The sequence below is a fragment of the Meles meles genome, chromosome 14 (genome assembly GCF_922984935.1).
Source record: "Meles meles chromosome 14, mMelMel3.1 paternal haplotype, whole genome shotgun sequence".
Lineage (NCBI taxonomy): Eukaryota > Metazoa > Chordata > Mammalia > Carnivora > Mustelidae > Meles > Meles meles.
Genome location: NC_060079.1, coordinates 75118425 through 75132478, shown reverse-complemented (window position 1 = coordinate 75132478; position 14054 = coordinate 75118425). Strand labels below are relative to the sequence as shown.

The 14054-nt window shown below is 51.7% G+C and overlaps 1 protein-coding gene across 1 annotated transcript; it reads left to right on the top strand.

Annotated features, from left to right (window-relative positions):
- The first annotated feature begins 2374 nt into the window (after positions 1-2374).
- On the top strand, positions 2375-11073 carry ZIC5 (Zic family member 5). The gene is made up of 2 exons (XM_046028175.1): positions 2375-3917; positions 8328-11073. The coding sequence occupies exons 1-2, from the start codon at positions 2441-2443 to the stop codon at positions 8768-8770; spliced, it is 1920 nt and encodes a 639-aa protein (XP_045884131.1). The 5' UTR covers positions 2375-2440; the 3' UTR covers positions 8771-11073.
- The last annotated feature ends 2981 nt before the right edge of the window (positions 11074-14054 follow it).

Sequence of the window (14054 nt, the reverse complement as noted above, 5' to 3'; positions counted from 1 at the left end):
CATGCCTTCACCCATTAAACCATTAAATTTCAGCAATTCAATAAAACAAAGCAGTTATAATTTTAAGGAAAAGCTATTTTGAAGGGGGTGGAGGTGCCCATTTTATTGCACAATAAAAATGCTCAACAGTCCATATTAAAAGGCGGGTTATATTTATTTTCTTCTTTCTTTATTCGTTCATTATTTGTTTTTTTGTTTTTTTTTTTTACTTATAACCTGCAGGATTGAATGCAAAGCTGTTATGGAAGTAGTGATGATGGTTGCCAAGGAATTCAAATAAGGGGAAACTCCTTTGAAATGTTCTTAGAGAGGATGAAGACACTGGTGAAAAATCCAGATATGATGCTTTCCCGGAAACCATCCATAGAGAAGGCAGCCCTCGCTACCCTTTTGCCTGGTTGGCTTGAGACATTTTAAATGAGAGGAAAACTGTGAAAGGACTCATCCTTTCCAAATACAGATGCGGATTTTGTCGCTGTTGTTTATTAATTTTTTTCCGTTGTGTTTGCACTCACGCTTTTCTTATTTGCCCATATTTGAACTTCATGGAGCCTTAAAGAAAAAAACCTATTTGAAATTTGATTGTAGTATTTTCTTTGTTTGCTTGTCAGTTTTATAAGAGGAATGACACTCCCAAGGCTCACAGGGAATTTCCCTGTTGAACATTGCTCAGACCGACATTAAGTGGGGCTATCAAATCAGTTCTTTTGAAAATATTTCTTACCACTTTCCAGCACCATCTCCCAGCAACATAAAGATGATGGCTTTATGCAGTCTATTTTTACTTGGACTGCAAACGAATTAAGCTGGTAACCTGTTTTTTTGTAACCCCGAAGCAGGGGGAAAAATCACGTTTTAGTCATTATCACTTTTTTTTACAAATAATTTTATGCAGGACAACAAAATAAAAATTAAAACCCCTGACTCTAATGTTTGAACATCTTGGAACATCACAAAATTTTAAGATGCTTTCTTTTCAAGAACTGAAGTGACACTTTTGGGCAGCAACAACCCATAAGTCTGGAGGTGCCATATTTCTCCACCCTCCCCCCACAAAGTGATGCAGGAACCTATTTCTCTTTTTAAAGAGGTGTGATGATAAATCCTTTGGAAAGGATAGGGCTTGCCTTTTTTTTTTTTAAAGCCAGTTTATATATTTTCCCAATAAGACAACTCGCCTACTCTATTAGGGTTAGTCTATTGCTGAATAAATGGCAAAGGTGTTGCTTGATTTTAAAATATTCATTTTACTGGATCAATTTTAATTTGTGGTCCTTTCAATGAAACTGAGGCACACATATGGAGTGCTTTCTGGGCCGGAAAGAAATTCTGCGTAAAGGACATTGTTTACTTAGGTGCTTCCCTCTGGAGAGATGCCGTTTGGCCTGCCCTGCCACTGTCTCTCAGAGAAGCAAAAGTTAGAACCGGGGCGATGGTCTCCCACCCCGACCCCCGTAGATCTAATTGGAAGTGGCAGGTCTAGAACCCACGAGCACTTCGAGCCAACTCCTTTGAACCACGTTGAAAAGGACTGCGTGAGCTAAAAAGTCGAGGTAAAACGGCTCCTCTTCGGGAAAGATTTATTTTGACTTCACCTGGTGTCTCGTGGAGCCAAATCACTTAAATTGTTTTGCAACCAATAGGACTTTAATATCCTTCCTCATCTCGTCACCTGTCGCTGCGCCCTACGGGAGCGCTCGGCAGAGTGGGTGTCCTTCCCAGATAAAAAGTTTCTAGCATCCCCTCTACAAGTAGGACGACGGGTACACTCTGTTCACCTTCCTCCTCCAGAGAGCAACCCCGGGCTCTTCCAACTGAGGAGGTAGAAAGTGTTTGCATGCTGGAGGAGACGCTGCGTGCGGTGAGGCGGGGGTTTTTGAAGTTGGGGGCTCTTCCCCTCCCTCCTTTTGTCCCGGGTGAGGGGGGTCCCCAGCCCTTACCCACGCCGCGCCCTTCGGCCGCGTGCCGGCGCACGCTCTCGGAAAGGCGCGTCATGGGAACGCGGGGCGCTGCGCGCGCAGGCCCAGCGCAAACTTTCTCCAAGTGCAACTTGGGCATCCCCTGGAAGGCGGGGACGCAGGGCTCCAAGGGAGGAGGGGGCGCGAAGCGAAAGCGAAGGCGGCTGCGAGCTCGGGGGCGGATCCCTGCTGGGCCGGAGGACTGAATGGGAGCCAATCCGGCAGCCGGGGCTGCTGCCAATCACGCTGTTCCCTCCAATCCCACCCGTGCCATTTCCAAAATCTCGGTCCCACTGTGCAGCTCAAATGTGGTGTTCACTCTGCCAATCGCTGGAGGACAGAGTGGGAACAGGAATAAGCAGAGTTAGGAGGCCAGGACAAAGAAGTTAAAGAGAGCCTAATATATAAATGTTTTTGAAGGTGGGCAGAGGGAAAAAAAAGTCCCCCCAGTGAGGGTCTATGGGTCTGATTGTGCGGTTCTGATGGAGCCCCCCTTGAGCAAGAGGAACCCGCCAGCGCTGAGATTAGCGGATCTGGCAACGGCTCAGGCCAGGCCGCTTCAGAATATGACAGCCTTCCCGGCGCTGGCCAGCCCGCCCGCCCACTCCCACCTCCGCGCCATAGCCACGCACCTCCGCCCTCGGGACCTGAGCGCTGACCCCGGCGTGGCCATCACTCCGCTCGGACCCGAGCACATGGCTCAAACGAGCGCGCTCGGCTTCAGCCCTCCCTCCCAGGCGCTCCCGGCACAGCCCGAGGCGCCGGCGGCCGCCGCCCGCGCCGCACTCTCGGTCGCGCACCCCGGCGCCTGTACCTACCCGGGTGGCGGGGGCAGCAGCCGCGCGCAGCCCTCCGCGCCCCCGCCCCCAGCCCCTCCTCTTCCTCCCTCCCCTTCACCCCCTCCTCCTCCCCCTCCCCCTCCTCCTGCCCTCTCGGGCTACACCACCACCGACAGTGGCGGCGGCGGCAGCAGCGGCAAAGGCCACAGCAGGGACTTCGTCCTCCGGAGGGACCTTTCCGCCACGGCCCCCGCGGCGGCCATGCACGGGGTCCCGCTTGGAGGGGAGCAGCGGTCTGGCACGGGCTCCCCCCAGCACTCGGCCCCGCCTCCCCACTCGGCAGGCATGTTCATCTCCGCCAGCGGCACCTACGCGGGCCCGGACGGCAGCGGCGGCGGGGGCCCGGCGCTCTTCCCTGCGCTGCACGACGCTCCGGGAGCTCCCGGCGGCCACACGCACCCGCTCAACGGCCAGATGCGCCTGGGGCTGGCGGCGGCCGCGGCAGCCGCCGCGGCGGAGCTGTACGGCCGCACCGAGCCGCCCTTCGCGCCGCGCTCCGGGGACGCGCACTACGGGGCGGTGGCGGCGGCCGCAGCCGCCGCCCTGCACGGCTACGGAGCGGTGAACTTAAACCTGAACCTGGCAGCGGCGGCGGCGGCCGCGGCGGCCGGGCCCGGGCCCCACCTGCAGCACCACGCGCCGCCCCCGGCGCCGCCGCCGCCACCGCCGCCGCCTCCGCCGCCAGCGCCCGCGCAGCACCCGCACCAGCACCACCCCCACCTCCCAGGGGCGGCCGGGGCCTTCCTGCGCTACATGCGGCAGCCAATCAAGCAGGAGCTCATCTGCAAGTGGATCGACCCCGACGAGCTGGCCGGGCCGCCGCCGCCGCCGCCATCGCCCCCGGCCGGCGGTGCCAAGCCCTGCTCCAAAACTTTCGGCACCATGCACGAGCTGGTGAACCACGTCACGGTGGAGCACGTGGGCGGCCCCGAGCAAAGCAACCACGTCTGCTTCTGGGAGGAATGTCCGCGCGAGGGCAAGCCCTTCAAGGCCAAATACAAGCTCATCAACCACATCCGCGTGCACACGGGCGAGAAGCCCTTTCCCTGCCCGTTCCCGGGCTGCGGCAAGGTCTTCGCGCGCTCCGAGAACCTCAAGATCCACAAGCGCACTCATACAGGTGGGTGTCTGTCCCCGGCCGCGTCGCCGCCGCCGCCGCCGCCTCCCGCGCCGCCGCCGCTTCCGCCGCTGCTTCTCTTCCTCCTCCTCCTCCTGCTCGCCTTCATTTTCCTTCCTTCTGCTGCTTCTCTTCGCATACGTATAACCCGGACATGTGACTTCTTTTTTTTCTCTCCCCCCCTTTTTTTCTACGAATAAGTCATTCGATAGCACACACAGGCCCCGCGCTGGGTTCCCACACGGTGGAGTCTCCAGCGCGTCCGCAGCCCCTCGGCCGGGACCGGCAACGCGCTCCAGCCGCCGCCGCCGCCGCCCCGGATCGGAAGCAGCAGCAGTCGGAGCAGGAAGGCGCCCAGGACGGTCGGCAGCCCCCGTTCGCCCGGCCCCGGGAACCTGGGGAGGGCGATGGGGCAGGGGGGCCGGAGCCGCCCCGGTGGCTCTTCCCGCCTCCCCAGCCGGTGGCGGACCCCCTTGCGGTCGCCGTGCTCCGGAGAGCGGGCGTGCGAGGGGGCACGTGGGATTTACTCCAGTGTGGAGGCCTCTAGGCCCAGCTCGAGGCGGCCCTAACAGGAGGGGAGGGGTCCTGTCCCTCCGGGGCGTGGTGCACAAGGCCAAAGGAATGCGCCCCTACCCCCCCACCTCCCCCCCCCCCACAGTCACACACCCCACACCGCCCCCAAACCACTTCACACACCCGTGTCTCATACCACCCACCTCCGCCTCGTTGCTGGACACCCACATGCTGGCACACTCCTTCCACGTACACCCGCACGCACACTTCCTCAGTTACACGCCTTCGCATACACCCATGCTTACACTCGCAGCATCACACAGCTCTGCCACACACGCACACGTGCCCTAGAAGGTGCTGGAGAAATTCGCTCTGTCCTTCCAGAAAAGGTTCTAGTTGGAGGAGGACAGGGTGGGAGCTAGTCTCTTGCGGGCATTGGCCCCGCGGAGGAACTTGGGGGGCAAACCCCCGGCGCTGCGGCGACCCCACCCATCCCAGCCCCGGGTCCTGCCCCCACCCCCCACCCCGTGAAAGAGGCTGCGGCGGGGCGGGTGGGGTGTTTCCTGTGGGTCGTGCGTCCCGGTCAAACGCACTAACGCGTTGGGCGGAAGCGCTGATGAGCGCGAGCCGTCGGGATTTATAGGGACAGACGATATTACCCCTCGGAGGACACTTAAGTAACTGGAGTTTACGTTCAGTAATTATTTAGCTGATTTATCGGCGCTGGGTGGCTAGGAGGCACCCGCCGCGCGTGGGCCCAGGCCCGGCTGGTGGCCGGGGCCGAGGGCATCGGGGGCACCAGGCGGATCTGCGGGGGAAGCCGGGTCGGGGTGGCCCGGGGCCGGGGCCGGGCCCCTGTCTGCCAGCACCTGGCAGGCCTCAGGTGGACCGCTGAGGGGCCGGAGGAAGTCTTCCCAGGAAGTCCCCGAGCCATTCCCATTTTTCGAATCGGGATCGGTCCGCCCTAAGGAGTTTTCCAAAAGGAAGAACTTCCCTTGAGGCTTTTGGGGAAAGTCCCTGACCCGCTTAGCCAGCTGTTTGCCCTACGCCCAGCCCTTGCTGCCGGGACAGGGTTCTGGGACCCTAAAGGGGGTACGCGGGGCGCAGGAGGTGGAGCCGCCCTCAACCCCCGGCCCCAGTGGGCCCCGAGAGCAGAGCCTGCGTTTCCGGGCCCTTCCCGCTTTTGCAGGCCTCGGAGAGAGGCTTGGGGGGGGGGGGTGCTTTCTTTCCGCGGCGACCGGAGCGGGGGGCCGTTTCCGCCCGCGTGGAGCGATGAACGGGGGGGGGGGGGCGCGGTGCCCGGCTCCCCGCTTCCTCGGACGGCGGCCCCCGGGGAGAGGCGCGCGCGCACGGCGGGGCGGAGATCCCGGGTGCTGGGGGGCGCAGGCCCGAGCTGCTTTCTGGTTCCATCGCGTGCGCAGGGTTGCGGTTCCCTCCCGGCTGCCGGGAGCCGCGTGGTTCTCGCCTGGGCCGCGGGGAGCGATGCCGGCGCCGGGCCCTCGGGCCGCCTCGCCCTGGCGCCTTGTGTGCGGCGGGGGACCATCTGGGACCCCCTTCCCTACCATGGCTTTCTCGCGTTTGGGGGTTATCCGGGATCCCGGAACAAACGGATCAAAGGGAGTGATTCCCCGGCCGCTCCCGAAGGCCCATTTCCTGACCCACGTGCCGCCAGTTCGGTTTATAACCTTCCTTCGGGCCGGACTCGAGTTCCCTCCGGGGCACGGAACGAGCAGGCAAGAGAGGAGCTCACGCACGGCCCTTACTCTCTCGAATTCTGCAAGTGGTTAAATTCTGATTGACGCCTCGGTCAGAATCTGAAATGTAAACACTGGGGTCCCTCACCCTTCCCAGTTAGCTAGAATTTGCTCAGTGTCCCTCTTAGGCCGCCTGTCTTTCAGGCGGTCCTTTCACCTTCACTCCCCCCGCCCCTGCTTTCTTCCTCTACCTCCTTCATCCCTCCTTTCCTCCGCCCCCGCCCCTATCCCCCATCTTCCTTCCCTGGGCCTGATTGCGTCTCTGTGTCGTGGGCAGTGCGAGGCGGCGGGTGTGGAAGCCGGTGCGCTCTCTTCCCGACCCGGGATACGCAGGGAGCCCCGAAGCAGGAGAGCTCCGGACAACACTGCTGGTTTCCAAAGGATGAATAAAGCCGCTTAGGCCTATGTATTGAAGAAAGGATGATTATAATTTTGTAAATTATGCCCTTTTCAGTTAATATTATCTTCAATTTTTAAAGTAGAACACAGAAGTCAGGACAGATAACATGTTTCGATAAAAAGTGATTTAACATTTTTTTGTTGGCGTTGCAGGTCATCTTCTGAGAAGGTTGGGATGATTGTGTTAGATTGTGTTTTTCCCTCTGTACATCCATGAGGGCCGTATGCTTGAATAATAACCTAATTTCAAGTTTAGACAGTATTTCCAGGTGGGATAAATTACATTCCAGCCATCTGAATACTTCCAGAGCTCTGGCATTGAAGCAGTTAGCATTGATGAAATTAAAAAAGAAAAAAAATGAAAGCACTGCACTGAAATATTTGTATAAGGAAATTCACAAAAATTTATATACACTCAACTGTTTTAATAGTTGTTTGTTTTTTAAAAAAATATATATATTATCCCAAACTAAGGAAAAAGCCGGACCTCGTGAGCCAGCAGAACAGCTGCTAGAATGTAGAGAAATTCAACTTTATTTTAAAAATCATGTAAATTTTATCGAACAAACAGTATTATTGAAGTGTTATTGAACAATAATGTGTCTGAGATGGCTTGTTCAGTCTTGACTGGAATACGTCAAGTTCGTAGATGCTTAGGTGAGAGAGAAAATCCGTGTTGTTAACTATCTTCTTTCTTGCTCTTTAATGCCGGCATATATGGCTGGGTGTCCGTTAAGCATTGTCTTATTGAGGATTTCCACTTCCTGCACTAGGGGCCTTGTGCTTAAAGGCATGGCGTCCCTGAGGTGGTTAGAGCAGTTTCAAGGGGCCGTGGGCCAAAGACTGGTAAATAGTCCCTTTTCTGACTGTTAAGTAAGGTAGGAAGCTGTCAGCATCTGTTTCCCTGGAAGGTCAGGTGCGGCCTTGGTTCTGGTGGGGCCTTGAGGGCCTTGCTAATGTTTGCTAAGATCCCCTTCCTCAGGCTCTTAATTGCCCTGCAAGCTGGGAGGGAAGGTGGTAGAATGAAGAGGTGGTTGGCCTAGTCTCTGCCCAGCCAGGCTGATAAAAAATCAAGCAACGTGATTGTGTGTTTCACAGGTGCCTTTGTTTCTGAAGAGAACGGGATTTATCTTTATTTCATTTCTTTTCTCATCAGGGGAACCCCGGGGCCGCTCTGAAACAAAATGCCATTATTATAATTTTATGGCACCCCCCCCCACTTCACTTTTAATTTAGTGGACTTGCTTACTTTCCTTCTCTTTTTCTTGTATTCTTCCCCCAAGCTGTGGCTTTGGAAGAACCATTTTATCAGCATTTATCTTGACAGGGGATCTGCTTGTATTTTTGCGGGAACAGACCCTGAGGGCAGTGAGAACCTGGGTATTGGGGTCCTGGTTGGGTTTCCGTGTTGCCTCCTGGACCTCGCTGTACCCATTTCCCCTCACCCCTTACCCCCCCCCCCCAGTGTCCACCCCCCTACTCCCCACCCCTAGCCCTGTGGTGCTGCAGGGATTGACATCCAGCCTCTCACAAGCCCAGGTCCAGGGAGAGCCTCCAGGCCCATCCCTGAAGGATCCCTACCCTGCTGCCTTCTGGAACACAGGGATTAGGAATGGAAACGAGGCTGGGGAGTTGGTCTTCAAGAGAATGGGAAAATGCCTCCAGATTTCCGCTCCAAGATTTCTCTCTCAAGTGAGGGAAGAGTCTCTGAAAAGCTACTGTTGACCTTCCCTATGTTTTGTTGCAGGGGAAAAGCCTTTCAAATGTGAATTTGATGGCTGCGACAGGAAGTTTGCCAACAGCAGCGATCGCAAGAAACATTCCCATGTCCACACCAGCGACAAGCCCTACTACTGCAAGATCCGGGGCTGCGACAAGTCCTACACTCACCCCAGCTCTCTGAGGAAACACATGAAGATTCACTGCAAGTCCCCCCCGCCTTCTCCAGGAGCCCTTGGTTACTCCTCAGTGGGGACTCCAGTGGGTGCCCCCTTGTCCCCTGTGCTGGACCCAGCCCGGAGTCGCTCTAGCACTCTGTCCCCTCAGGTGACCAACCTCAATGAGTGGTACGTCTGCCAGGCCAGCGGAGCCCCCAGCCACCTTCACACACCTTCCAGCAATGGAACCACCTCGGAGTCTGAAGATGAGGAGATGTATGGGAACTCTGAGGTCGCGCGGACCATACGTTAGAATTTCCTCGTGATGATAATAATAAGTCATAAGTGGGAGTCCTTGGACCATATCCTAACCTGAGACAATGCCGAGCCTGAGACAAACCCTTGACTCAGACTTGCCACCGGGTCTAATTAGCCCTATTTATTCCGTATGAAACCCTATGGTGTTTGTACATTTAATTAATTTAATTAAGATATTTGGGCTTTTTCTTTCTTCTTCTTCTTAGAAAGCAAACAAACACAAAAAACCCCAATCGAACTGGACTTGTACGTTGCAGGGGGACAGGGCTAGGAGGAAGATGTGCCAAGGGTTAATCGAGATCCACACTGCCAATGCAATATCCGTAGACTTTGGAAGGAGCGAGAAAAAGCATGAAGTCAGAACTGCACAGAGCAACAAGGCCCTCTGCATTTCCCGCAGTGCCTCGAGAATGCCTTTACCACCACAACCTGGGCTGCTTTGGAGCCCCTTTGCCTCCTCCTTGGGCCCTAAGTCTAAAAAGGCCTCTTGATTGTAAGCCACACACTTGCTGCATCGCCAACAGATCTCAGACTGTACCTGTGTCCAAAACTATTTGTAAAAACCCTTTAAGTTCGAATAGTTGTGATTTGAAATTCCCACTCTTTTTTCTTACCGATCTCCTCTTAACGCACTATTTTTATACAGGATTGTTTCCCCAGTACCCTGCCTGTGTGACGGAAAGAGAAAAAGATGCAGCAGACTTAACACGTCTCCATTGATTGTGCTACTGTGATTGTTCCAGCAAAAGTGGAGAAAAGCGCTGCTGCAGTAGACAACTGTGCAACTGTGATTTTTTTGTGAAATAGAAGAAATTCAAGTGCTCTCCTTTTCCTGTATGGGTTGTTGTTGTTTTTTTTAATCTGAAATCTCAGATGCTGCCTCTTGATTGGGTTCAAACTTCTCATGTAATAAAAAGATAAGTCTTGGATAAGTGTTTGGGGATTGTCAAAATTATCAGGCAGGTCTAAGGAGGTGTGATGTCGGCAACATGCCTATTTTTGGGGAAAGCTGTTGTTTTTAAAACAGGCCAAGCCCTCTTTTATACTGTTGTATCAACCTTTTAAAAAGTCTTTATTTTTCAATGCCCGAAACTGCATTTTTGTGCGTTTTTTTCCTCCACCTGAGCACCAAGCGCACGGAACTGGATCCCATTTGAAAACGACAGTGTGTGAAGTGTATGATTTACATTAAAAGAGGGGAGGGAGTTGCTGTACATATTACAATTTTTTAAAAGGTTTATAGTTGCCACCAAACACTGATGAACGTGTGACCTTTGCCAGAGCTGTCAAGCAAGGATAAAAAAGGTCAAGGACCTAGGACAATAACTCTTAGTCAATTTATTTGCAGTCCGTGCAAAATATAGCCCATCATAAACATCATACAAATATACTAAAGAGCACTAATTTATCCTCAGAGACCCTGAAGACACCCCCTCCCCAGGGTTTGTAGAAATTTGTTTTGTGTGCTGTGAGTGGTTGATGCAGTCTCGTCATTGTTAATAACGTGTGTGAACACTATTATTTGTACAGTTGAATTAATTTATTTTCAGACATCATCCTTTGTTTTTTTTCCTGGAAGAGTTCAAAGCACACCAAAGAATTATATTATACATTTTGGTGAAAGATTGTCGTTTATGACCTACGGTTTATTTAAGAAAAAAAAAAGGAAAAAGGAAAGAAAATGGGGGAATCTATTTTTAAGCTTACTTGAATGAACAACGTAATGTGAAAACCAGGGCTCTTCCTGCATGTCTTTTTTGCATTGTGTTGACGAGATTATATATAGTTTATAGATATATTATATTACTAGTACGGTGCATGGTGCTGTCACTTTGAAAGCCTTTCAATGTTGTCTTCAGATTGTTACAGTGACTATGAAACATGCAGACCCTCCTTTATAAAGAAAAAGACCATAAAACTTGAATATAAAATAATTCTACATTTTTAAAGTTTATTTGCTTTTCATATACCCACTTTCAGAGCTCTTTCAAATAGACAAAGTAGGTATGGACTTCGGGGGGATAATTTATGTATCGTAAACTTATTAGAACAAAATATTCCTGATTTATAATGAGTTGTTTTATTTATACAACTTTTTCAATGGTAGTTTGCACTATTCTTTATTATGCTACAGGTTTATTTATTATGAAACAAAGGAATATGTATTTTATGTATTTTGCCATGCCTAGGGTCGCTCTGCCACAGATTTATTGGTTCCCGATACACCGAAAATGAAAACTTAAAAATGTGTACCTCCACTAGAAAGAAAGCAAGAATGATTATGAAGTAAAAAGTTTAATAAAGGTATTCTTCCTATATCTTGTTTTATGTTTTACCTTATGGCAAGTTTCTGCCATTCTCGTACAAACAGAACAGGTTGCTGACCAGAGGACACTGGGTTCTCCTGAGCTCTTTATTCTTAGCCTCTCCCCAAGCAATAACATTTTTATAGCTTGGTTTACTTTACAATCTAATCTAGAAAATACAGTGTATTTATGAAGCCCTGTAAGTTGCCATGTAACACTAGCATAAATCTTAAGGGTTACTGCATTCATTGGTTAATAATATCCTGAGTGATTCTAATCACCAAAAATCTGAGAAGTGAATCTGAGCATTTCTTTGGTGGCTAGCCTCTGAAGTAAAAGGGTGAAAAGAATGAAGAAAAGAGGCAGGGACAGGGAGAGGCTTCCAGACACAAAGAAGGTAAACTCAGGAACTGGGATAGGTGTGGAGTTTAACACCCTGAATGGATGGTGGGCATCAAATGCCTCTCACGGGTCAGGTAATGGGGGGCGGGCGTGGGGGGGGGGCGGCTTCCAGTTTGACTGGTTCATTCGCAAGTGGAGCTGACCTGGGAAGCCTAGCTCAGCATTTTAAGGCAGGTGGTAGCTAGAAATTATAGACTCATGGCCACAAAATATCCCAGTGGCTCAAACTCATGTAATTGGCTATCCACACGAACAGGGCTGATTTGATTGTGGGCTTGCTTTTTTCACTGAGCTGATAGAAAACTGATAAAAGGCAACTCGTTTTAAAAAAGAAAAGAGAAAAATTGGTAGTCACATCCATAAGCAGTTCTCCATAAGGTGATGGTGGTTTTTAAAAGTCAGATTTGTCCGATGTAGTGAAGGTGAAACACGTTGCAATGAGTTGTTTTTAGCCAGATGACGATAACCAGCTCACGGAGTGAAAAACACTCATGGCTAAGGGCCCCAATCAATGGGAAAACTTATAGCTCTCTAATGAAGTTTCTCGTGAAAGGGGTGACACAAAGCCACCAAGACATGAATCATTCATGGGAAATATAAAAGATAAAAGATATCTGACAATGAGCAGAACCTTGTATAGAGTGTATAAAACAAGTTTCCCCTTCTTATTTTCTGCTTTAAAACGCACAATCTCCCACTCCCAGAGTTCTCTGTCCAGTCTATAGAGTTAAAATTGACCACTGCCCGTCCCGCGCCACTTCAAAGTAATTTAGTCCAGAACGGAAGGCTTGGCGCTTGGACAATCTTCATGGTGTGTTAAGATTTCTATGGCAATTGGCAAGCAGGACGTTCCCATCTGAATATGTCTCAAAGAAAGCCACTATTGACACTACGTTGGCTATCATCAAAGACTTCATCTCTCCTCGGCAAAACGTCGCCCTTGTGGCCCTCACAAACATTTTAAATCATCTACCTTTTGTTTTCTGGGCTAGGAGAATCTTCCAGTACATGGCTATTTGTAGTGGAGATGTATCTTTTCCCCATTCAGGATTTTCTTTGGTAAAACTCCTGCTCCAAAAATCTAAAGCAGGGAGAAATAGCTTGAGGGTGGGAATTCTATTCTTTTAAGGAGTTTGGAGATGGCCACACAAGAGGGATAGCACCCGGGACAGGAAAGGAGGAGGCCCGAAGTCCTTGAAAGCGAGGCCCAGGTATCAGCCCCCTTGTCATTTACCAGATCTTGCATTTGGGGGAAGTTGTTTGAGATCATAGTGGTTCCTTCATGCCTGCCTACCTACCTACCTACCAGCATCTAATCTGTCTATCGATCTATCATCTCTTTCCCTATGAAATGGGAGAGAGATGTTCCCCCTGAACTATTTTTTAGCCCAGTTTGGTTAGGAAATAGGACTGGGGGGAGAGGGGGGAGATAATCTGGTTCCTCCAGGGATCATCTAAATCAGAGAGGAAAGGAAAGCTGAATACAAGAGAAGCAAACAACCCAGACACTTACCCATACTGTCAGCCCTCACATCACACTACCCATCATCTACCAAAATGGGCACAAGGCCAGGAAAACCCAGTCTTCCGAGATGGAGGGATGGCTAAGGAGACCCACGGTGACACTGCCCTGCGGTTGCCAGCCCAGCACTTTCCCTGCGTGAAGGAAAACTCACAGACCCCTGCCCCCCCCACGCCCACGCCCGCGCCCAAACACTCCCGGGGCACACACATTCACACAGGGCACAAGTGCCTAATCAGGCAGGGAGAAGTTCAAAGGCATGTTCTTTGAAATTCAAACTCCTGCTTTTCTGGTACACCCACAGGAGCGTCCGGATTGCTATGGCAATGGGCTGGGCCAGGGGTCTCCCTGGCAGAGGCTCGACAGCGATTCGAGACACTCTATTAAGATACAGTTTGCAGTGACCTGTACTTCCATGCCAACTTAGCGCGCTCAATTTTCACCTCGTCGGAAATATCTGTATTACGCATAACGCTGCCCATATAATCGGAGACGCGCGACCCCTAATAACACAGGTCTTTCCACCCACTTGTGGAACCTTCTATCTGGCGAGAAAGGGGAAAGGGAGACAGAGGAGAGGAGGAGAGCGGGCCGGGGTGGGGGTGGGGTGGGGGCGCTCAGAGGCGGGGACCGAGCCAGGGGCGCCCGGGCTTCAGTTCCTCTTCCTTCTCTCCCCACCTAAGTACTTTTATTTGCAGAGCGATTGTTCTTTGTTTATTTAATACAAGTACTGTGTGAATGGTGAAAAATAAACACGATGAAAAATAACCAAACAGATGATTCCTCCGAGTGAAAAAGCCCGGACTTAATAAAAGTGCGAAGCAGTCACCGCTGAATGAGAAACCCTTTGAAGTGGAACTTATTATAGGAGGAATACTTCGGGGTTGCCTTAACGACGCCGCTGAATCGAAAGCGCTCGCCTTTGTCAGCGATTTGTTCTCCTTTGCTGGGGTGCCCGGAGAAATTACTTACATGGGCTGCCTTAACATGCAGCCTGCAAATCAGTAACTTTGCAGCTCAGACTTGCAGACGCCACTGGGCAACGGACA